Raw genomic sequence first — 24,190 nt, forward strand, 5'->3', positions numbered from 1 at the left:
GGGGTATTTTTTGGGGTATTTTTTGGGGTTTTTGGGTCACAGCTGGACGAGTTCTACGTGGGGCAGGTGCCCCTGAAGGAGGGGATGGGTTTGGGGTTTCAGTGACAGAATTTGGGATTTTGGGTGTATTTCAGGAATAGCATTTGGGATTTTGGGTGTATTTCTCTAACCGAATTTCGGATTCATTTGGGGTATTTTTTGGGGTGTTTTTTGGGGTTTTTGGGTCACAGCTGGACGAGTTCTACGTGGGGCAGGTGCCCCTGAAGGAGGAGTTGGGTTTGGGGTTTTGGGTGTATTTCAGTGACAGAATTTGGGATTTTGTGTGTATTTCTCTAACTGAATTTCGGATTGATTTGGGGTATTTTTTGGGGTATTTTTTGGGGTTTTTGGGTCACAGCTGGACGAGTTCTACGTGGGGCAGGTGCCCCTGAAGGAGGTGACCTTCGCGCGGCTCAACGACAACATCCGCGAGGGGTTCCTGCGGGAGATGTGCCGCAAGTTCGGGGAGGTGGAGGAGGTGGAGGTGCTGCTGCACCCCAAAACCCGAAAGCACCTGGGGCTGGCCCGGGTCACCTTCGGCTCCTCCCGCGGCGCCCGCGACACCGTCCGGCACCTGCACAACGCCACCGTCATGGGCACGGCCATCCACGCACAGCTCGACGTCAGGGGTGCGTTTTTGGGGGGATTTAGGGGGTTTTGGGGGTTTATAGGGGATTTATGGGGTTTATAGGGGCTTTATAGGGGATTTATGGGGTGTTTGTGTCATGGGCACGGCCATCCACGCACAGCTCAACGTCAGGGGTGCGTTTATAGGGGATTTATAGGGGATTTATGGGATTTAAATGGGATTTATGGGGGTTTATAGGGGCTTTATAGGGGATTTATAGGGGATTTATGGGGTTTAAAGATGATTTATAGGGGATTTATGGGGTGTCTGGGGAATGGGCACCACCATCCACGCTCAGCTCGACGTCAGGGGTGGGTTTTGGGGGGATTTATAGGGGATTTGGGGTTTTCTTGGGGTGTTTTTGGGTCCGATGTGCTGTTTTGGGATATTTTTGGGTCCAAACCTGGTATTTTGGGATATTTTGGGGTCCCACGTGCTGTTTTTGGGGTCCCACGTGCTGTTTTTGGGGTCCCATGTACTGTTTTTGGGGTCCCACGTGCTGTTTTTGGGGTCTGATGTGATATTTTGGGATATTTTGGGGTCCGACCCCGTTATTTTGGGATATTTTGGGGTTCCATGGGCTGTTTGGTGTATTATTTTGGGGTCTGATTTGGGTTTTGGGGTGTCGCAGGGCAGCAGAGGATGAAACTCTATGAACTGATCGTCAGCGGCTCCTACACCCCCCAGACCGTCCCCACGGGCGGCGGCAAAAACAGCGCAGAGAGCCCCGACACGGTGAGATTTTGGGGGGGGGGAGATTTTGGGGGGATTTAGGGGGAATTTGGGGGGATTTCGGGGGGTTTGGGGGGAATTGGGGGAGAATTGGTGAAGATTTCGGGGGATTTAGGGGGAAATTGGGGGGGATTTGGGGGAAATTGGGGAGGTTTCAGGGGAATTGGGGGGATTTAGGAGGGAATTGGGGAGGATTTGGGGGGAATTTTGGGGGGTCTGGGGGGGATTGGGGGAGAATTGTGGAGGATTTGGGGTGATTTAGGGGGATTTGGGGGGGAATTTGGGGGGATTTGGGGGTAAATTGGGGGGAATTGGGGGGTTCTGGGGGGATTTGGGGAGAATTGGAGGGGATTTAGGGGGATTTGGGGTGGTTTGGGGGGATTTAGGGGGAAATTGGGGAGGTTTGGGGGGGGTTTGGTTGTTTTTGGGGTTCCTGGGGGGGATTTTGAGGAAATTTTGGGGTGCTTGATGTGATTTTGGAGTGATTCTGGGTAATTCTGGGCTGGTTCTGGGCTGGTTTTGGGGTGATTCTGGGTCATTTTGGGTAGTTTTGGGGTGCCTGATGTGATTTTGGGGTGATTTTGGTTAATTGTGGTTAATTTTGGTAATTAATTTCGGGGTGCCTGATGTGATTTTGGGGTGATTTTGGTTAATTTTGGGGTGATTTTGGTTAATTTCGGGGTGCCTGATGTGATTTTGGAGTGATTTTGGTTAATTTTGGGGTGATTTTGGTTAATTTCGGGGTGCCTGATGCGATTTTTGGGGTGATATTGGGTAATTTTGGTTAATTTTGGTTAATTTCGGGGTGCCTGATGCAATTTTTGGGGTGATTTTGGGTAATTTTGGTTAATTTTGGTTAATTTCGGGGTGCCTGATGTGATTTTGGGGTGATTTTGGTTAATTTTGGTTAATTTTGGTTAATTTCGGGGTGCCAGATGCGATTTTTGGGGTAATTTCGGTTAATTTTGGTTAATTTTGGTAATTAATTTCGGGGTGCCCGATGCAATTTTTGGGGTGATTTTGGTTAATTTTGGTTAATTTTGGTTAATTTCAGGGTGCCCAATGCAATTTTTGGGGTGATTTTGGTTAATTTTGGTTAATTTTGGTTAATTTCGGGGTGCCCGATGTGAATTTTGGGGTAATTTTGGTTAATTTTGGTTAATTTTGGGTGATTTTGGTTAATTTTGGGGTAATTTTAGTTAATTTTGGTTAATTTCGGGGTGCCCGATGCAATTTTTGGGGTAATTTCGGTTAATTTTGGTTAATTTTGGTAATTAATTTCGGGGTGCCCGATGCAATTTTTGGGTTAATTTTGGTTAATTTTGGTAATTAATTTCGGGGTGCCCCCCCAGCCGCCCCCCCCCGGCCGACCCCCCCCGGCGCCGCCCCTCGGCCGAGGGCCCCTTCGCCCCTCCCCCACCCCCGGGGGGCAGCGCGACCCCCCAGGACGGGGGTGGGGGAGGGGCCGGGGGGGGCTTCGGGCCCTTCGCCCCTCCCCCACCGCCACCCCCCTTCGGGGCCTTCGCCGACGGGAGCCCCTCCCCCTACGGCAGCAGGTGAGGCGGATTTTGGGGGGATTTGGGGGATTTTGGGGATTTTTGGGATTTTGGGGGGGTTTGGGGGGATTTTGGGGGGTTTTGGGGGGGATTTGGGGGGAATTGGGGGGATTTGGGGGGAATTCGGGGGGATTTTGGGGGGATTTTTGGGATTTTGGGGGGAATTTGGGGGGATTTTGGGAGGGAATTTGGGGATTTTGGGGGAATTTGGGGGGAATTTGGGGGGAATTGGGGGGGAATTGAGGGTTTTGGGGGGGGTTTTGGGTTTTGGGGGGATTCGGGATTTTGGGGGGGATTTGGGATTTTTTGGGGAATTTCCCAGATATTTTTTTGAATTTCTCTGATTTTCGGGGGGATTCACCAGATTTTTTGGGTTTTTTTTCCAATTTTTTCTGGTGGGATTTCCCCTGTTTCTTGTGGGGTTTCCCAGATTTTTTGGGGGGGATTTTCCCAATTTTTTGTGGGGCTTTTTTCTCGATTTTTAGGGGGATTTCCCTCATTTATTAGGGGGATTTCCCTGATTTTTTTGCGTGGGATTTTCCCGATTTTTGGAGGGATTTCCCCCATTTTTTGAGAACTTTCTCAATTTTTTATGGGATTTGCCCAATTTTTTTTTTTTTTGAAATTTCCCTTATTTTTTGGGGTGGATTTCCCCGAATTTTTGGGGATGGATTTCCCCAGTTTTTTTGGGGTGGATTTCCCCAGTTTTTTTGGGGTGGATTTCCCCAATTTTTGGGGTTGATTTCCCCAATTTTTGGTGGGATTTCCCCAATTTTTGGGGTTGAATTTCCCCAATTTTTGGGGTTGATTTTCCCAATTTTTGGGGTGGAATATCCCCAATTTTTGGGTGTAGATTTCCCCAATTTTTGGGGTTGATTTCCCCAATTTTTGGGTGTAGATTTCCCCAATTTTTGGGGTTGATTTCCCCAATTTTTGGGGGGAATTTCCCCCATTTTCGGTGGGGAGTTTCCCCAATTTTGGGGTTGATTTCCCCAATTTTTGGGGTGGATTTCCCCAATTTTTGGGACGGGGGTTCCCCAATTTTGGGGTTTGATTTTCCCAGTTTTTTGGGGTGGAATTTCCCCAATTTTTGGGGTTGATTTCCCCAATTTTCGGGGTCTCACTGACCGCCCCTCCCCCTCTCCCCTTCCAGGCTCCCCTTCCCCCCGGACCCCTTCCCCTCCCCCCGCCGCCCCCCGGAGGGGGGTGGGGGAGTCCCGGGGGGCTCCTTCCCCTCCCGCCGCGCCCCTCCCCCACCCCCACCCCCTCCCCCACCCCCTCCCCCCTCGGGGGGCTCCTTCCTGCCCTTCCCCCCCCCCTCCCCCCACCCCCTCCCTGCCTCCCCCTTCCTCCCCTCCCCCGCCCTCCCCCTTCTTCCCCTCCCCCCGGGGGGGCTCCCCCTGCCCCGCCCCCGCCCGGGGGGGGTCCCCGGCCCCCGAGGGGACCCCCGAGAGTGTCCCCTTCGCCCCCCACCCCAGCCTGGACTCGCGCATCGAGGCGCTGCTGAAGGAGCAGCGCTCCCACTTCTTCCCCGCCCCCGCCCCCCACGAGGAGGAGGAGGAGGGTGGGGGAGGGGCGGGGGAGGGGGAGGAAGGCCCCCCCACCCCCACCCCCCCCAAACCCCCCCGCACCCCGCCCAGCCCCCCCCCCGCCGATGGGGAGGGGGAGGGGCCCGGGGAGCCCCCCCAGGAGGGGCCCGGGGGGGTCCCCGAAGAGCCCCCGGAGCCCCCCCGGGGTGGGGGAGGGGAGGGAGGAGCCCCCCCGAGCCCCCGACCCAACGGGCAGGAGAGGGTGAGTGGGGGGGGGGCTTGGGGGGGGTTTGGGGGGGATTGGGGGGGTTTTGGGGGGGATTTGGGGAGGCTTGGGAGGGGTTTGGGGGGATTTCGGGGGGTTTTGGGGAAATTTGGGGGGGTTTGGGGAAATTTTGGGGGATTTGGGGGGATTTGGGGAGGCTTGGGGGAGGTTTGGGGGGTTTGGGGGGGGTTTGGGGGGTTTTAGGGACGCTTGGGGGGGTTTTGGGGAAATTTGGGGGGGGTTGGGGAGGCTTGGGAGGGGTTTAGGGGGATTTGGGGGGGTTTGGAGAAATTTCAGGGGGATTTGAGGGGGTTTGGGGGGGATTTGGGGAGGTTTGAGGGGGTTTTAGGGGGGTTTTTGGGGGGTTTGGGGAAATTTTGGGGGGATTTGGGGAAATTTTGGGGAGGTTTGAGGGGTTTTTGGGGAGGCTTGGGGGGGATATGGGGGGGGTTTGGGGGAGATTTGGGGGGATTTGGGGAGGCTTGGGAGGGGTTTGGGGGGATTTCGGGGGGTTTTGGGGAAATTTGGGGGGGATTTTGGGGGGATTTCGGGGGTTTTGGGGGGGTTTGGGGAAATTTTGGGGGGGTTTGAGGGGTTTTTGGGGAGGTTTGGGAGAGGCTTGGGTGGATTTTGGGGGGCTTGGGGAAATTCTGGGGGAATTTGAGGGGTTTTGGGGAGGATTCGGGGGGTTTTGGGGAAATTTGGGGGGATTTTGGGGGGGATTTGGGGAGAATTCAGGGGGGTTTTGGGGGGATTTGAGGGTATTTGAGGAAATTCGGGGGGGATTTGGGAGGTTTTGGGGAGGATTTGTGGGGATTTGGGGGGGATTTGGAAGGATTTGGGGGGATTTTGGGGGAGGATTCGGGGGGTTTGGGTGGTTTTAGGGACGCTTGGGGGGGTTCTGGGGGGATTGGAGGGTGTTTGGGGAGGTTTTGGGGGGAATTGAGGGGGTTTTGGTGTGATTTGGGATGGTTTGGGTGGTTTTTTGGGGGTTTTTGGGGTCATTCGGGCCATTTTCAGGTCAATGTAGCCCATTTTGGGGTGGTTTGGGCCATTTTGGGTGTGATTTGGGTGGTTTTTTGCGGGTTTTCGGGGTGATTCGGGCCACTTTCAGGTGAATTTGGCCCATTTTGGTGTGATTTGGCCCATTTTGGGGTGATTCGGGCTGTTTTGGGGTGGTTTGTGTGGTTTTTGGCTGTTTTTTGCGGTTTTTGGGGTGATTTGGGCTGTTTTGGGGTGATTGGGGCTGTTTTGGGGGTGATTTGGGCCATTTTTTGGAGTTTTTTGGGGTGATTTGGTCTGGTTTGGGTTGATTTGTGTGGTTTTTTGTGTTTTTTGGGGTGATTTGGGCTGTTTTGGGGTTGATTTGGGCCGTTTTTTGCAGTTTTTTGGGGTGATTCGGGCTGTTTTGGGGTGATTTGGGCCATTTTTGGGGTGATTTTGCCCATTTTGGGGTCATTCGGGCCGGTTTTGGGTTGATTTGTGTGGTTTTTTGCAGTTTTTTGGGGTGATTCGGGCTGTTTTTTGGGGTTATTTGGGCTGTTTTTTGGGGTTTTTTGGGGTAATTCGGTCTGTTTTTGGGTAACCTCCCATCTGGGGGTGCCCCCAGCCCCATTTCACCCCATTTTTCCCCCATTTTCAGACCTCCTCTGGGGAGGACATGGAAATCTCCTCCGACGACAACAGCGACGCCCCCCACGCCCCTCCCCCACTGCCGCCCTCCCCCTTCCCGGAGCCCCCTCCCCCTCCCCCGTCCTTCCCCCCCCCTCCCCCCCCCCAGCCCCTGATGGCCGTGCCCCTCCCCCCTCCCCCCCCGCGCCCCCTCCCCGATTTCGGGGGGTCCCCCCCGGCGCTGTTGGAGCTTTTGGGGCGTCCGGGGGGGCGCTGGGGGGGGGTCCCCACCCCCCTCCCGCTGCTGAGCCGCCTCCGCGCCCCCAAATCCGCCTTTGGGGGGGGGGGGAGGGGGCGGGGGGGGCGCCCCCTTCGCCCCTCCCCCACCGCCCCACTTCGCCCCTCCCCCGCCCCCCCGCTTCCCGCCCCCTCCCCCGCCCTTCGAGCCCCCCACGGCCGAGGAGAGACCCCCGGGGACGGACCCCCCGGCGCCCCCCGCGCCCCCCGAGCCCCCCGGGCCCGTGGAGGGGGTCCTGGCGGCGCTGGTGCAGGAGATGAAGGCCACGATGCAGCGCGACCTCAACCGGAAAATGGTGGAGAACGTGGCCTTCCGCGCCTTCGACGCGTGGTGGGAGCGCAAGGAGGAGCAGCTCAAGGTGGGGAGAAATCTGGGCAAAATCTGGGCAAATATGACCCAAAATCAGCCCAAAATCTGAGCAAAATCAGCCCAAAATCTGAGCAAAATCAGCCCAAAATCTGAGCAAAATCAGCCCAAAATCTGAGCAAAATCAGCCCAAAGTCTGACCCAAATCTGAGCAAAATCAGCCCAAAATCTGAGCAAAATCTGACCAAAATCTGAGCAAAATCAGCCCAAAGTCTGACCCAAATCTTCGACGCGTGGTGGGAGCGCAAGGAGGAGCAGCTCAAGGTGGGCACAAAAAATGGGCAAAATCTGGGCAAATATGACCCAAATCTGACCCAAAATCTGAGCAAAATCAGCCCAAAATCTGGGCAAAATCTGACCCAAATCTGACCCAAATCTTCGACGCGTGGTGGGAGCGCAAGGAGGAGCAGCTCAAGGTGGGGGCAAAATCTGACCCAAATCTGGGCAAATATGACCCAAAATCAGCCCAAAATCTGACCCAAATCTGACCCAAATCTGGGCAAATATGACCCAAAATCAGCCCAAAATCTGAGCAAAATCAGCCCAAAATCTGACCCAAATCTGACCCAAATCTGACCCAAATCTTCGACGCGTGGTGGGAGCGCAAGGAGGAGCAGCTCAAGGTGGGCACAAAATCTGACCCAAATCTGGGCAAATATGACCCAAAATCTGCTTTAAAATCTGAGCAAAATCAGCCCCAAATCAGCCCAAAATCTGAGCAAAATCTGACCCAAATCTGACCCAAAATCTGACCCAAATCTGAGCAAAATCTGCTTTAAAATCTGACCAAAACTAGCCCAAAATCTGACCAAAACCACCCCAAAATCTGCTTTAAAATCTGACCAAAACCAGCCCAAAATCTGACCCAAAATCAGCCCAAAATCTGAGCAAAATCAGCCCAAAGTCTGACCCATATCTGACCCAAATCTTCGACGCGTGGTGGGAGCGCAAGGAGGAGCAGCTCAAGGTGGGCACAAAAGATGGGCAAAATCTGACCCAAATCTGGGCAAATATGACCCAAAATCAGCCCAAAATCTGGGCAAAACCAGCCCAAAATCTGACCCAAATCTGAGCAAAATCGGAACAAAATCTGATCCAAATTTTCGACGCGTGGTGGGAGCGCAAGGAGGAGCAGCTCAAGGTGGGGCACAAAGCTGAGCCAAATCTGAGCAAAATCTGACCCAAAATCTGAGCAAAATCTGACCAAAACCAGCCCAAAATCTGACCCAAAATCTGACCAAAACCAGCCCAAAATCTGACCCAAAATCTGAGCAAAATCAGCCCAAACTCTGACCCAAATCTGACCCAAATCTGGGCAAAATCAGCCCAAAATCTGCTTTAAAATCTGAGCAAAACCAGCCCAAACTCTGACCAAACTCTGACCACAATCTGACCCAAATGTGACCCAAATCTGACCCAAATCTGACCCAAATCTGACCAGAGCTGCGCTAAAATCTGCTGTGGAACCTGACCCCGAACCTGACCCAAAATCTGCCCCGAATCTGACCAAAATCGGACCCAAAATCTGACCAAAATCAGCCCAAAATCTGACCCAAATCTGACCCAAAATCTGACCCAAATCTGACCAAAACCAGCCCAAAATCTTCTTTAAAATCTGACCAAAACCTGCCCAAAATCTGACCAAAACTGCCCTAAAATCTGCTTTAAAACCTGCCCCAAAACCTGCCCCTGAACCTGACCCAAAATCTGACCAAAACCAGCCCAAAATCTGACCCAAACCCCCCCATTTTCTGCCCCAAATCCCCCATTTCCCCCCCCAAACCCCCCATTTTTCCCCCGAACCCCCCAATTTTTGCCCCCTGACCCCCCAATTTTACCCCCCTGACCCCGATTTTGCCCCCCAAACCCCCCGATTTTGCCCCCCTGACCCCGATTTTGCCCCCCTGACCCTGATTTTGCCCCCCTGACCCCGATTTTGCCCCCCTGACCCAAATTTTACCCCCCCGACCCAAATTTTACCCCCCCGACCCCAATTTTGCCCCCCTGACCCCGTTTTTCCCCCCTGACCCCCCAATTTCGCCCCCTGACCCCCCAATTTTCTCCCCCAGCCCTTCCAGTCGGGCCGGGGCCGTGAGGAGGCCCCGAGGCCGAAGGAGCCGCCCCCCGCCCTCCTCTCCCTCTCCCTCGTGGACTGGGCCCGGGGAGGGGGCGCGGGGCTGCGGGGCGCCCTCCGGCTGCCCTCCTTCAAGGTGCCCGTTTGGGGGGTCCTGGGGGGCTTTGGGGGGGGTTTGGGGGGGATTTGGGGGGGATTTGGGGGGTCTTGGAGGGGATTTTGGGGGGTCCTGGGGGGGTCTGGGGGGTCTTGGAGGGGATTTTGGGGGGTCCTGGAGGGGATTTTGGGGGGTTTGGGTGGGATCTGGGGGTATTGGAGGGGATTTTGGGGGGGATTTGGGGGTCTTGGAGGGGATTTGGGGGTCCTGGGGGGGAATTTGGGAGTCTTGGAGGGGATTTTGGGGGGTCCTGGGGGGCTTTAGGGGGAATCTGGAGGGGCTTTGGGGGTCTTGGAGGGGATTTGGGAGTCTTGGAGGGGATTTTGGGGGGTCCTGGGTGGGTTTTGGGGGGTCCTGGGGGGGGTTGGGGGGGATTTGGGGGTCCTGGGGGGGATTTTGGGGGTCCTGGGGGGGAATTTGGGGGTCTTGGAGGGGATTTTGGGGGGTCCTGGGAGGGTCTGGGGGGATTTGGGGGTCTTGGAGGGGGATTTGGGGGGTCTTGGGGGGGATTGGGGGTCTAGGAGGGGATTTTGGGGGGGATTTGAGGGGATTTGGGGGGTCCTGGGCGGGTTTGGGGGGGATCTGGGGGGGATTTGGGAGTCTTGGAGGGGATTTTGGGGGGTCCTGGGTGGGTTTGGGGGGGTCCTGGGGGGGTTTGGGGGGTCTTGGAGAGGGTTTTGGGGGGTCCTGGGGGGGGTTGGAGGGGATTTGGGGGTCCTGGGGGTGATTTTGGGGGTCCTGGGGGGGAATTTGGGGGTCCTGGGGGGGAATTTGGGAGTCTTGGAGGGGATTTTGGGGGGTCCTGGGGGACTTTAGGGGGAGTCTGGAGGGGCTTTGGGGGTCTTGGAGGGGATTTGGGAGTCTTGGAGGGGATTTTGGGGGGTCCTGGGTGGGTTTGGGGGGGTTTGGAGGGGATTTGGGGGTCATGGGGGGGGATTTGGGGGTTCTGGGGGGGATTTGGGGGTCCCGGGGGGCTTTGGGGTGCTGGGTGTCCCTTTTTGGGGAGGGTCTGGGGGGTTTCCGGGTTCTTTTTTCTCCCTTTTTTCATTTTTTTCCCGTTTTTCCCCATTTTTCCCCGTTTCCCGCAGGTGAAGCGGAAAGAGCCGTCGGAGCTGAACGAGGGGGGGGAGGAGAAGCGCCCCCGACCCCCCACCCCCCCCGAGGAGGATGAGGATGGTGAGACCCCTCCCCAAAACCCCCAAAGAACTGCTAAAAAAACCCAAAAATCCGTTTAGATACCCCCTAAAAACCCCAAAAACCCAAAAAACACCCCAAAAAACCCCAAAAACCCCTTTAGATACCCCCAAAAAACCCAAAAAACACCCCAAAAAACACCCCAAAAACCCCTTTAGATACCCCCTAAAAACCCCAAAACCCCAACCCCCCTCAAAAACACTCCAAAAAACACCCCAAACCCCCCAAAACCCCCTTTAGATATGCCCTAAAAACCCCAAAAAACCCCAAAAAAACACCCCAAACCCCCCAAAAAACTGCTAAAAAACCCCAAAAACACTTTAGATACGCCCTAAAAACCCCAAAAACCCCAAACCCTCCTCAAAAAAACCCCAAAAACCCCAACCCCCCAAAAAAACCACCCCAAAAAAACCCCCAAAAAACACCCCAAAACCCGCTACTAAACCCCAGAAAACCCCCAAGAAACCACATAAACCCCCCCCCCAAAAAGAATCCTAAATAGCCAAAAACTACCCCTAAAAATCCTCTAAAAAAACAAGAAAAAAACCCCCTAAAAAACTCCAAAAAAACCCCTAAAAATCCTCCAAGTAACCCCAAAAAATCCTCCTAAAAACCACCAAAAAAAATCCCTAAAAAAGCACCAAAAATCTCCCGGAAACCCCTAAAAAACCGCAAAAACCCCTTTAGATACCCCCTAAAAACCCGAAAAACCCCAACCCCCCCCAAAAAACACCCCAAAAAACACCCCAAAACCCACTAATAACCCCCAGAAAACCCCCAAGAAACCACACAAAAAACCCCCCCAAAAAAAACCCTAAATACCCAAAAAGTACCCAAAAAAATACCCTAAAAAACGAAGGAAAAAAATCCCTAAAAAATTCCAAAAAAACCATAAAAATCCTTCAAAGAAACCCCTAAAAATCCCCTAAAAAACCAAGAAAAAAAATCCCTAAAAAACCCCTAAAAATCCTTCAAAGAAACCCCTAAAAATCCTCTAAAAAAACAAGAAAAAATCCCCCTAAAAAATCCCAAAAAAACCCCTAAAAATCCTCCAAGAAACCCCAAAAAATCCTCCAAAAAACCGCAAAAAATCCTCCTAAAAACCCAAAAACCCCCTGAAAAAACCCGCAAAAAATCCGCAAAAAACCCCAAAAAACCCACAAAAAATCCCCCTAAAAAAACCCAAAAAATCCCCAAAAAACCCCAAAAACCCCAAAATCGCCCGAATTTGCCCCAAAGCAGAGAAGGAGCCGCCGCGCGCCGCAGAGGGTCCCGGAAAGCGCCGGAAACTGTTCCGGTTGGACAGCGAAGGGGAGGAGGCGTCCGAAGAGTCCTCCTCGGCCAAGGTGGGACCCCCCCGAATTTTGGGCCCCCCCCCCGAATTTTGGGGACCCCCCCCGAATTTTGGGCCCCCCCCCCGAATTTTGGGGACCCCCCCCGAATTTTGGGAACCCCCCCCGTGTTTTGGGGATGGGTTTTGGGGACCCCCCCCGATTTTGGGGACCCCCCCCGTGTTTTGGGGAACCCCCCCCGAATTTTGGGGAACCCCCCCGTGTTTTGGGGACCCCCCCCGATTTTGGGGCCCCCCCCCGATTTTGGGGACCCCCTGACCCCCCGTGACCCCCAAAGGAGGAAGAGGAGGAGGAGGAGGAGGAGGAGGACGAGGCCGAAGCGCAGAGGAGGAGGAGGAGGAGGAGGAGGAGGAAGGGGGAGGGGCCCCCCCCACCCCCCCGGGGACCCCCCCGGCCCGGCCCGGGTGAAGGTTTGGGGACATTTGCGGGGATTTTGGGACATTTTGGGTCATTTGGGGACATTTGGGTCATTTCGGGTCATTTCGGGACATTTGGGGACATTTTGGGGGGATTTGGGGACATTTGGGATATTTGGGGACATTTGGGGACATTTGGGGACATTTGGGGGTTGGGGACATCGAGGGGACCCCCCCGGCCGGACCCGGGTGAGGGATTTGGGGACGTCTGGGGACATTTTGGGTCATTTTGGGTCATTTGGGGACATTTGGGGGAATATGGGGACATTTGGGACGTTTTGGGGATATTTTGGAGGTGTTGAGGACATTTTTGGGGGGTTTGGGGAGATTTTGGGGTTTGGGGACATTTGGGGACGTTTTGGGGGCATTTGGGGACATTTTGGGGATATTTTGGGGGGGTTGGGGACATTTTTGGGGGGCTGGGGACATTGGGGGGGTGGGGACATTGGGGGTTTGGGGACATTTTGGGTCATTTTGGGTCATTTGGGGACATTTGGGGACATTTGGGTCATTTGGGACCATTTTGGGTCATTTCGGGTCATTTGGGACCATTTTGGGACATTTCGGGTCATTTGGGGACATTAGGGGATGTTTTGGGGACATTTTAGGAATATTTGGGGATATTTTGGGAATATTTGGGGACATTTTTGGGGGGTTTGGGGTCACTATTGGGGGGCGCAGGGGGGTGACACCACTCTTGTCACTGCAGAGGAGGAGGAGGAAGAGGAAGAAGAGGAAGAAGAGGAGGAGGAGGAGGAGGAGGAGGAGGAGGAGGAGGAGGAGGAAGAGGCCGAAGGCTCCTCCAAACTGTCGCCGTTCGAGGGGGGAGGGGACAGCAGCTCCTCCTCCCCGCGGCCTTCGTCCTCACCCTCCTCATCCTCATCCTCCTCATCATCATCATCATCATCATCCTCCGAGGACGAGGCCGAAGAGCCGCCGGAGCCGCCGCGGCCGCCCTCCCCCAAACCGGGTAAGCGCCGCCCCAATTTCCCCAAAATTCGGGGGGAATATCCCAAAATTGGGGTGAATATCCCAATTTCGGGGTGGATCTCCCAAATTTCGGGGTCGATCTCCCAAATTCTGGGTTTAATATCCCAAATTTTGGGGTGAATCTCCCAAAATTCGGAGTGAATCTCCCAAATTTCGGGGTGGATCTCCCAAAATTGGGGGTGAATCTCCCGAATTTCGGGGTGAATCTCCCAAAATTCAGGGTAGATCTCCCAAATTTCGGGGTGAATCTTTCAGGGTGGATCTCCCAAATTTCAGGGTGGATCTCCCTAATTTCGGGGTGGATCTTCCGAAATTCGGGGTGAATATCCCAAATTTCGGGGTGAATATCCCAAAATTCAAGTTAATCTCCAAAATTTTGGGGTGAATCTCTCAAATTTCGGGGTGAATATCCCAAATTCGGGGTGGATCTCCCAAAATTCGGGGTGAATCTCCCAAATTTCAGTGTGGATCTCCCCAAATTTCGGGGTGAATATCCCAAAATTCGGGGTGGATCTCCCAGATTTCAGGGTGAATCTTTCAGGGTGAATATCCCAAATTTCAGCGGTGAATCTCCCAAATTTTGGGGTGAATCTCCCAAATTTTGGGGTGGATCTCCCAAATTTTGGGATGAATCCCCCAAATTTTGGGGTCCCCCCTCTGACCCCCCCCTTTCTCTCCCGCAGCCCCTCCCCCGCCGCCGCCGCGCCCCTCCTCGCCCATCCCGCTGCTGCCGCCCCCCAAAAAACGCCGAAAGGCCGAAGAGCCACCCCCCGCCCCCCCACAACCGCCCCCCCCGAGCCCCCCGAGCCCCCCGAAGCCCCCCACGCCCCTCCCCCGGCGCCGCGAGCCCCCCGCCCGCCCCCCGGCGCCGCCGCCGCGGTTGGTGGCGAACCTCCCGGCGGATCACGCGTCGCTGGTGAAGAGCTGCGCCGACACCTCCACTAACGCCACCAACGCCACCGACGGGGGTCCCGCGCGGCGCCCCCCGCCCCGGCGCCCGCCCCGCGCCGCCGCCGAGCACCTCGGGGCCTCCTCGCTGCTGGAGCTGTCCCGCGGCGCGCACAGCGCCCCCCGCAGGAGCCCCCAGCGCGGCGTTGGCGGCGATTTGGCGGTGTTGGCGGCCATCGCCCTCGACGACACCGACGCCGACGCGCCGCCGGTGCTGCTGGAGCACAACTACGCCAAAACGCCGCCGGCCGCGCCCGCCGGGCACGCGCCGTGCCTGGAGGAGGTGCTGGAGGCGCCCGAGGAGGTGGTGGCGGAGCTGCCGCCGGTCGGCGGCACCGACAGCGACGCGGCGGTTCCGTCGGCGGTTCCGCCGCGGCGCAAACGGCACCGAGCACCACCACCGTCATCATCATCATCATCATCATCATCATCGAGTGACAGCGACAGCGACAGCGACAGCAGCGAGGGCGGCGCGCGGCGGTGGCTGCGGCCCCGCGGCGGCGGCACCGCGCCGGTGGCACCGGTGGCGTTCGCGCCGCGCAGCGAGTTCGAGCAGATGACGATCCTGTACGACATCTGGAGCGCCGGGCTGGACGCCGAGGACGCGCGGTTCCTGCGGGTCACCTACGAGCGGCTGCTGCAGCAGGACGGCGCCGCACATTGGCTCAACGACACCCACTGGGTGCCCCACACCGATATCCTGACGGGGCTGCGGGCGGGGACACTGGAGTGGGTGTTGGGGACATTGGGATGGATGTTGGGGACATTGAATGGGTGTTGGGGACATTGGATGGGTGTTGGGGACACAGGGATGAGCTTTGGGGACACAAGGGCGGCATTGGGGACATTTGGATGGTTGTTGAGGACAGAGGGATGGGCCCTGGGGACACCAAGATGGCCGCTGGGGACATTGGAATGGGCGTTGGGGACACTGGGATGGGTGTTGGGGACATTGGAATGGGTGTTGGGGACATTGGGACGGGCGTTGGGGACATTGAATGGGTGTTGGGGACATTTGGATGGGCGTTGGGGACATTGGGATGGGTGTTGGGGACACTGGAATGGGTGTTGGGGACACTGGGATGGGCGTTGGGGACACTGGATTGGTGCTGGGGACACAAAAATGGGTGTTGGGGACATTAAATGGGTGTTGGGGACATTAAATGGGTGTTGGGGACATTGGAATGGGCGTTGGGGACACTGGAGTGGGTGTTGGGGACACAAGGGTGGCACTGGGGACACCAAGATGGGTGTTGGGGACATTGGGATGGGTGTTGGGGACATTGGGATGGATGTTGGGGACATTGGATGGGTGTTGGGGACACTGGATTGGGTGCTGGGGACACAAAAATGGGTGTTGGGGACATTAAATGGGTGTTGGGGACATTGGATGGGTGTTGGGGACATTGGGATGGGCGTTGGGGACATTGGATTGGGTGTTGGGGACATTGGATGGGTGTTGGGGACACTGGAATGGGTGTTGGGGACATTGGATGGGTGTTGGGGACATTAAATGGGTGTTGGGGACACTGGAATGGGTGTTGGGGACGTTGGAATGGGTGTTGGGGACATTGGATGGGCGTTGGGGACACTGGATTGGGTGCTGGGGACGTTGGGATGGATGTTGGGGACATTGGATGGGTGTTGGGGACATTGGATTGGGTGCTGGGGACACAAAAATGGGTGTTGGGGACATTAAATGGGTGTTGGGGACATTGAATGGGTGTTGGGGACACCAAAATGGGCATTGGGGACACAAGGGTGGCACTGGGGACACCAAGATGGGTGTTGGGGACATTGGAATGGGTGTTGGGGACATTGGATGGGTGTTGGGGACACTGGATTGGGTGCTGGGGACACAAAAATGGGTGTTGGGGACATTAAATGGGTGTTGGGGACATTGGATGGGTGTTGGGGACACAAAAATGGGCATTGGGGACACCAAAATGGGCATTGGGGACACAAGGGTGGCACTGGGGACACCAAGATGGGCGCTGGGGACATTGGGATGGGTGTTGGGGACATTGGGATGGGCATTGGGGACACTGGATTGGGTGTTGGGGACGTTGGATTGGGCGTTGGGGATATTGGAATGGCCGTTGGGGACATTGGAATGGGCGTTGGGGACGTTGGAATGGGTGTTGGGGACATTGGATGGGCGTTGGGGACACTGAATTGGGTGCTGGGGACACAAAAATGGGCGTTGGGGACACTGGAATGGGTGTTGGGGACGTTGGGATGGGCTTTGGGGACACTGGATTGGGTGTTGGGGACACTGAATGGGTGTTGGGGACATTGGGACGGGTGTTGGGGACACTGGCTGGGTGTTGGGGACGTTGGATTGGGCGTTGGGGACATTGGATGGGTGTTGGGGACATTGGATGGGTGTTGGGGATGTTGGGATGGGTGCTGGGGATATTGAATGGGTGTTGGGGACATTGGAATGGGTGTTGGGGACATTGGGATGGGCGTTGGGGACATTGGAATGGGTGTTGGGGACATTGGATGGGCGTTGGGGACATTGGGATGGGTGTTGGGGACATTGGATGGGTGTTGGGGACATTGGATGGGTGTTGGGGACACAAAAATGGGCATTGGGGACACAAGGGTGGCACTGGGGACACAGGGATGGGCACTGGGGACACAGGGATGGGCATTGGGGACACAGGGATGGGCATTGGGGACATTTGGATGGTTGTTGAGGACACAAGGGTGGCACTGGGGACCCAAGGGTGGCTCTGGGGCCCCAAGGGTGCGATCGGGGACACAGGTACGGGCTCTGGGGACCCAAGGGTGCCATCGGGGACATTGGAATGGGTGTTGGGACACTGGATGAGCTCTGGGGACACAAGGGTGCCATCGGGGACACCAAGATGGGTGTTGGGGACACAAGGACGGGCACTTGGGACCCAAGGGTGACACTGGGGACATTGGAATGGGTGTTGAGGACACCAAGATGGGTGTTGGGGACCCAAGGGTGGCATTGGGGACATTGGATGGGCTCTGGGGACCCAAGGGTGGCATTAAGGACACAGTGACGGGCTCTGGGGCCCCAAGGGTGGCACTGGGGACACATGGACGGGCCCTGGGGACACAGGAATGGGCACTGGGGACCCAAGGGTGCCATCGGGGACACAGTGACGGGCTCTGGGGACACAAGGGTGGCATTAAGGACACAGTGACGGGCTCTGGGGACACAAGGGTGGCACCGGGGACACAGGGATGGGCATTGGGGACATTTGGATGGTTGTTGAGGACACAAGGGTGGCACTGGGGACCCAAGGGTGGCTCTGGGGCCCCAAGGGTGCCATCGGGGACACATGGACGGGCTCTGGGGACCCAAGGGTGCCATCGGGGACATTGGAATGGGTGTTGGGACACTGGATGAGCTCTGGGGACACAAGGGTGCCATCGGGGACACCAAGATGGGTGTTGGGGACACAAGGGTGGCATTGGGGACATTGGATGGGCCCTGGGGACACAGGGATGGGCTTTGGGGACATTGGGATGGGTGTTGGGGCATTGGAATGGGCCCTGGGGACCCAAGGGTGCCATCGGGGACACATGGACGGGCTCTGGGGACCCAAGGGTGGCATTAAGGACACAGGTACGGGCCCTGGGGCCCCAAGGGTGCCATGGCTGTCCCGTTGTCCCTTGACGCGCTCACTGACGCGCGCGGGCAGCCCGCGGCGCCGGCGCCGGTGGCCGGAGAGCCGCGAGCACCGGACGGGCAGCGCCCGCAGCGAGGGCTACTACCCCATCAGCCGGCGCGAGAAGGCGCGCTACCTGCGGCCCTGCCCCGCGCCGCGCCCCGACCCCGACGCGCCCGACGCACAGGTGAGCCCCCGCGGGGTCCCCACGGTGTCCCCGATGTCACCGATGTCACCGCGGTGTCCCCACGGTGTCACCGCCCGCAGGGCCCCAACCGCGTCCTGTCGGAGCGCCGCTCGGAGCAGCGGCGGCTGCTCAGCGCCATCGGCGCGGCCGCGCTGCCGGACAGTGACCTGCTCAAGCTCAACCAGCTCAAGGTGGGTCCCGATGGTGGCTCCGGGGTCATTCGGTGTCACTGCGGTCACACCGGTGTCACTGCGTGTCCCCGGCACTGGTGACGTGTCCCCGTGTGCCGTCCTCGTGTTCCCCTCATGTCCCCGTGTCCCCCTGTGCCATCCCCGTGTCCCCCCGTGCCATCCCCATGTCCCCCCCATGTCCCCCCATGCCATCCCTGTGTCCCCCTGTGCCACCCCCGTGTCCCCCCCATGTCCCTGTGACCCCCCATGTCCCTGTGACCCCCCATGTCCCTGTGACCCCCCATGTCCCTGTGAACCCCATGCCATCCCTGTGACCCCCCCATGTCCCTTTGTCCCCCCGTGCCATCCCCATGTCCCCCCGTGTCCCTGTGACCCCCCATGTCCCTGTGAACCCCATGCCATCCCTGTGACCCCCCCATGTCCCTTTGTCCCCCCGTGCCATCCCCATGTCCCCCCGTGTCCCTGTGACCCCCCATGTCCCTGTGTCCGCTGTGCCATCATCACATCCCCGTGTCCCCCTGTGCCACCCCCGTGTCCCCCCGTGTCCCCCCGTGTCCCCCCCATGTCCCTGTGACCCCCGTGTCCCCCCCGTGTCCCTTTGTCCCCATGTGCCACCCCCGTGTCCCCGTGTGCCACCCCTGTGTCCCTTTGTCCTCCCGTCCCCATCCCCGTGTCCCCGGTGCCACCCCCTGTCCCCCCCTGTCCCTGTGTCCCCCCCGTGTCCCCGTGTCCCCGGTGCCACCCCCTGTCCCCCCCTGTCCCTGTGTCCCCCCTGTGTCCCCCCCTGTCCCTGTGTTCCCCCTGTGTCCCCGTGTCCCCGGTGCCACCCCCTGTCCCCCCCTGTCCCTGTGTCCCCCCCGTGTCCCCGTGTCCCCGGTGCTACCCCTTTGTCCCCCATTGTCCCCCCAGTTCCGGAAGAAGCGTCTCCGCTTCGGCCGCAGCCGCATCCACGAGTGGGGTCTGTTCGCCATGGAGCCCATCGCGGCCGACGAGATGGTCATCGAGTACGTGGGCCAGAACATCCGCCAGGTGCGTGGCCCACCGTGTCCCCACGGTGTCCCCAAGGTGTCATCGGTGTCCCCTCAGTGTCCCCGGGCCCATCAGTGTCCCCTCGGTGTCCCCTCGGTGTCCCCAGACCCCCTCAGGTGTCCCCAGGGCCATCGCTGTCCCCACGGTGTCCCCTCGGTGTCCCCGGGGCTTTGGGTGACCTCTGGGTGGCCTCTGGGTGACCCCGGGTGGCCATGGGTGTCCTTGGGTGACCTCTGGGTGGCCTCGGGTGGCCTTGGGTGGCCTCTGGGTGTCCTTGGGTGTCCTTAGGTGTCCTTGGGTGACCTTCGGTGGCCTCTGGGTGTCCTTGGGTGTCCTTGGGTGACCTCTGGGTGGCTTTGGGTGGCCTCGGGTGGCCTCTGGGTGGCCTCTGGGTGGCCTCGGGTGGCCTCTGGATGGCCTCTGGGTGACCTCGGGTGGCCTCTGGGTGGCCTCTGGGTGGCCTTGGGTGACCTCTGGTGACCTTGGGTGGCCTCTGGGTGACCCTGGGTGTCCTTGGCTGATCTCGGGTGGCCTTGGGTGGCCTCTGGTGAACTTGGTTGGCCTCTGGGTGGTCTCTGGGTGACCTCTGGGTGACCCCGGGTGGCCTCTGGGTGGCCTTGGATGGCCTCTGGGTGGCCTTGGGTGACCTCTGGGTGGCTTTGGGTGACCTCTGGGTGGCTTTGGGTGGCCTCTGGGTGGCCTCTGTGTGTCCTTGGGTGGCCTCGGGTGGCCTTGGTTGGCCTCGGGTGACCCCGGGTGACCTCTGGGTGTCCTTGGGTGACCTCTGGGTGACCTCTGGGTGTCCTTGGGTGACCTCTGGGTGTCCTTGGGTGGCCTTGGGTGACCTCTGGTGACCTTGGGTGGCCTCTGGGTGACCCTGGGTGTCCTTGGGTGTCCTTGGGTGGCCTCTGGGTGTCCTTGGGTGACCTCTGGGTGGCTTTGGGTGGCCTCTGGGTGGCCTCGGGTGACCTCTGGGTGATCTCGGGTGGCCTCTGGGTGACCTCTGGGTGGATTTGGTTGGCCTTGGGTGGCCTTGGGTGGCCTTGGGTGACCCCGGGTGACCTCGGGTGACATCGGGTGACCCCGGCTGACCTCGGGTGGCCTTGGCTGACCCCGGGTGACCCGGGGTGGCCTCGGTGACGCGGGGCGGGCGCAGGTGGTGGCGGACATGCGTGAGAAGCGCTACGCGCAGGAGGGCATCGGCAGCAGTTACCTGTTCCGCGTGGACCACGACACCATCATCGACGCCACCAAGTGCGGCAACCTGGCGCGCTTCATCAACCACTGCTGCACGGTGAGCGCGGCGCGGGGGGCGCGGGGGGCCGGGGGGCTTGGGGGGTCCTGGGGGGCTCGGGGGGCTCAGGGGGTCCTGGTGGTCCCCAGGGCTTGGGGGGCTCTGGGGGTCTGATGGTCCCCAGGACTTGGGGGGCTCGGGGGGTCCTGGTGGTCCCCAGGGCTCAGGGGGTCCCACTGACCCCTTTAGTGCTTGGGGGGCTCAGGGGGTCCTGCTGGTCCCCAGGACTTGGGAGGCGCGGGGGGTCCTGGTGGTCCCCAGGGCTTGGGGGTCCTGCTGACCCACGGTGCTCTGTGGGTCCCCCTGACCCCTCATGCCCTGGGGGTCGCTGTGGGTCCCACTGACCCCAGTACTTGGGGGTCCCCTCACCCCGGTACTTGGGGGTCCCGCTGACCCCGGTGCTTGGGGGTACCACCGACCCCCCGGTACTTGTGGGTCCGCTGACCCTGGTACTTGGGGGTCCCGCTGACCCCGGTACTTGTGGGTCCGCTGACCCCCGGTGCCCCCCAGCCCAACTGCTACGCCAAGGTGATCACCATCGAGGCGCAGAAGAAGATCGTCATCTACTCGAAGCAGCCGATCGGCGTCAACGAGGAGATCACCTACGACTACAAGTTCCCCATCGAGGACACCAAGATCCCGTGCCTGTGCCGCACCGAGAGCTGCCGCGGCACCCTCAACTGACGCGCCGGCGCCGCGCGGGGCCCGCGGCGGGAACGGCGGCGCGGCCGCGGCTCGGGGGCCGAGGGTGACGCGGCGCGTCCGCGGTTGGGTTTTGGCCAACGTGGTTGGGGTTTGGCCACCAGGGTTGGGGTTTGGCTGCCACCGTTGGGCTTCGGCCGCTGTGGTTGACGTTTGGCCACCGCCGTTGGCTTTTGGCTGCCATAGTTGGGGTTTGGCCACCGCCGTTGGCTTTTGGCCACCACCGTTGGGGTTTGGCTGCCACCATTGACCTTTGGTTGCCGTGGTTGACGTTTGGCCACCACAGTTGGGTTTTGGCCACCACAGTTGGGTTTTGGGCACCACCGTTGGGTTTTGGCCGCCGGGATCAGCGTTTGGCCACCGGGAGCCACCACCGACCGGAGGGAGCCGAGAGTCGACCTTTGGCCGCCGCGGCACTGCCGCCCCTCCCCCACCACGATGACATCACCGTGACATCACCGCGACATCGCTGTGACATCATCGCGACGTCGCTGTGACATCATCGCGACGTCACCGCGCCCCTCCCCCCTCCCAAAAAAGGCTTTTTTCTCCCTTTTTTTTGGCTGTTTCTTGTAGAAACTGGGGGCGTGTCTGGGGTGGGGGGGGGGATGTGGGGGAGGGGGGGTCTGCCCCTCCCCCCCGCCCCTCCCCCCACTCTGTAAATACCCCCGGGGGGTGTAAATACCTGTACATGCCCCTCCCCCCTGTACATATGTGGATATGGGGGGGCCCCCGAGCCCCCCCTTTTTATAAAGGGCCACTGAGCTTTGGCACCGCCTCCGTCTCCGTTTTTTGGGGGGCTCTGGGGGGTTTTGGGGGTTTTGGGGTTGGCCTGTGGGACTCTGGGACACGTGTGAGGGATTTTGGGGGATTTAGGGGGTTTTGGGGTTGTCCTGTGGGACTTGTGGGGATTTGTGAAGGATTTTGGGGGGCTCTGAGGGGTTTTGGGGGTTTTGGGGTCAGCCTGTGGGACTCTGGGACACGTGTGAGGGATTTTGGGGGATTTAGGGGGTTTTGGGGTCAGCCTGTGGGACTCTGGGACATGTGTGAAGGATTTTGGGGGGCTCTGAGGGGTTTTGGGGTGTGAGCTGTGAGGATGAGGAGGGCTCAGAGCAGCCCCAGGTGTGAGCTGTGAGGATGATGAGGGCTCACAGGTGTGAGCTGTCAGGATGATGAAGGCTCACAGGTGAGAGCTGTGAGGATGATGAGGGCTCACAGGTGTGAGCTGTGAGGATGATGAGGGCTCACAGGTGTGAGCTGTCAGGATGATGAAGGCTCACAGGTGAGAGCTGTGAGGATGATGAGGAGGGGGCGGCTCCTCCGGGGGCTGATTTAGAGGGAGTTTTTCCTCACATCACTTTTGCACGGAGCTGCTGGAGAAGAGGAGTTTTTGGGGGGCTCCCGGGGCTGTCTCATGGAAGGACGATGGGCACTTCGGAAAGGATTTTGGGGATCATTTGGATTCGTGGAGCTTTGCTCAAAGGAGGAGCCGAGGGACAAATCTTTGTGCCGAGAAGCAGCAGCCAAACAGGTGAGCCGATGTGCCTTTGTAGTGGGGAATTTTCTCCTTTCCCTTTTGAATTTCACCATCCTGAGGTTGAAATGAGGGGGCTGCCCTGTTGTCCCTCCTTTAAGGGTTTGGATTGAGGTAAAATTCTGCTTTTTGCCATCATTTGAGGCAAACCCCTTCTTTTCTGCTCTTCTGGGGGATGCAATTGAAGGGGAGCCCACATTTCTTTGCCCTCGTTGAAGTGAGAATGTAGTGTTTGTTTTGGTGGGTTTAAGTTAATTAATTAAGTTAATTAGTAAGTTTGGTTTTTTTTATTTGATAATTGCCTTCTTGTTTATTCGATTACAGAGGTTTTATTCATTTGGTTTGTTTAATTGTTGTGAATATTTTATTGTTACCGGTAATTTGGGAGTTATTGTTTATGGTTACATTTATCTTTTGGTGATGTGTTTATTTCCAGCTACTATTTGTATTTTGATGGTTTGAAGCATTATGGCTTTATTGAGTTAGGAATAATTTTTTTCGCTGTTAATTTAAGTTTATTTATTTGGGTTTTTGTTTTAGTTTGATGTTTTTGTTGGTTGCTTTTTATTAGTGGGTTATTTTAGGAACTTGTGTATTTATATTGTGGATTTTTTTAGGTAGTTTTTTATTTGGGTACTTATCTTTTTATTGTCTAGTGTTTTAGATTTTTTAATATCGTTTATTACTTTGGTTTTTAAAGTTAACTTAGCAGACTACTGGTTACTCTTGGAGTTAGTGTAGAGGTATGGTTTTCATTTTTAGTAGCTTTCAGGGTCTGTTGTGTGGTTTCAAGTTTAGTAAGCTGGTTGGACTTTTTCTAGTGGGTTTTGTGATTTGTTTTCTATATGTGTTTTGGTTTCTGTGGGCTGTTTTTTATTTTTGTTTCATTTTTGTGATGTGTCTCACTAACAGCTGCTAGTGAAAAGAGTGTAGTGTGGGGGTTTTTTTTGCTGGTAGTTGGTTCTGTGGTGGTGTATTTTTAGTTTGTGTTTTTTTGGGTTTCTTTTGTTAGAGATTAACGTTCTTATTTTGGGGTTAATTTGTAATTATTTGGAAGGTTTTAGGGTGATTGAGATTTTTGATATGAATGTCCTGTATGATAAGAGTTAATTTATTTGCTTTATGTGGAATTGATGGCGGGGTAGAGGACATTTTTGTATAGAATATGTATTTTAATCATAATATTAAAATAATACCATGGTAAGAGGGGCTGTGTTTTATTGTTTGTGTTTGAGGTGGTTTGGCATTTTCTTTTAGGTTGTGGTTTTTTTTTTTTTTGATGGCTCATGGAGCCATTCTGAGTTTTTTTGATGAAATTGGTGGGAATTTGATGTTTCTTTTGTTATTTTACTTTTAGGAACTGGATTTTTCAGTATGCTTTTTGATTTTGCTGCTTTTTTTTTTTTTTGTGGTGTAATAGTATTTTAGAAGAATTTGGATGATTTTTA

General features: G+C 57.0%; 1 protein-coding gene across 1 annotated transcript; it reads left to right on the top strand.

Moving 5' to 3' along the window:
* Positions 1-361: 361 nt before the first annotated feature.
* LOC140685185 (histone-lysine N-methyltransferase SETD1A-like) lies at positions 362-21,978 on the top strand (the record flags this gene model as incomplete). The annotated part of the gene is made up of 12 exons (XM_072936406.1): positions 362-668; positions 1,299-1,402; positions 6,392-6,448; positions 6,807-7,016; positions 9,094-9,234; positions 10,344-10,392; positions 13,891-14,850; positions 17,823-17,992; positions 18,073-18,183; positions 19,093-19,212; positions 20,369-20,506; positions 21,017-21,978. Coding segments are annotated over 12 exons (2,541 nt in total), but the record flags the coding sequence as incomplete, so codon positions are not given.
* Positions 21,979-24,190: the final 2,212 nt, after the last annotated feature.

Source organism: Taeniopygia guttata, chromosome 16 (genome assembly GCF_048771995.1).
Source record: "Taeniopygia guttata chromosome 16, bTaeGut7.mat, whole genome shotgun sequence".
Classification (NCBI taxonomy): domain Eukaryota; kingdom Metazoa; phylum Chordata; class Aves; order Passeriformes; family Estrildidae; genus Taeniopygia; species Taeniopygia guttata.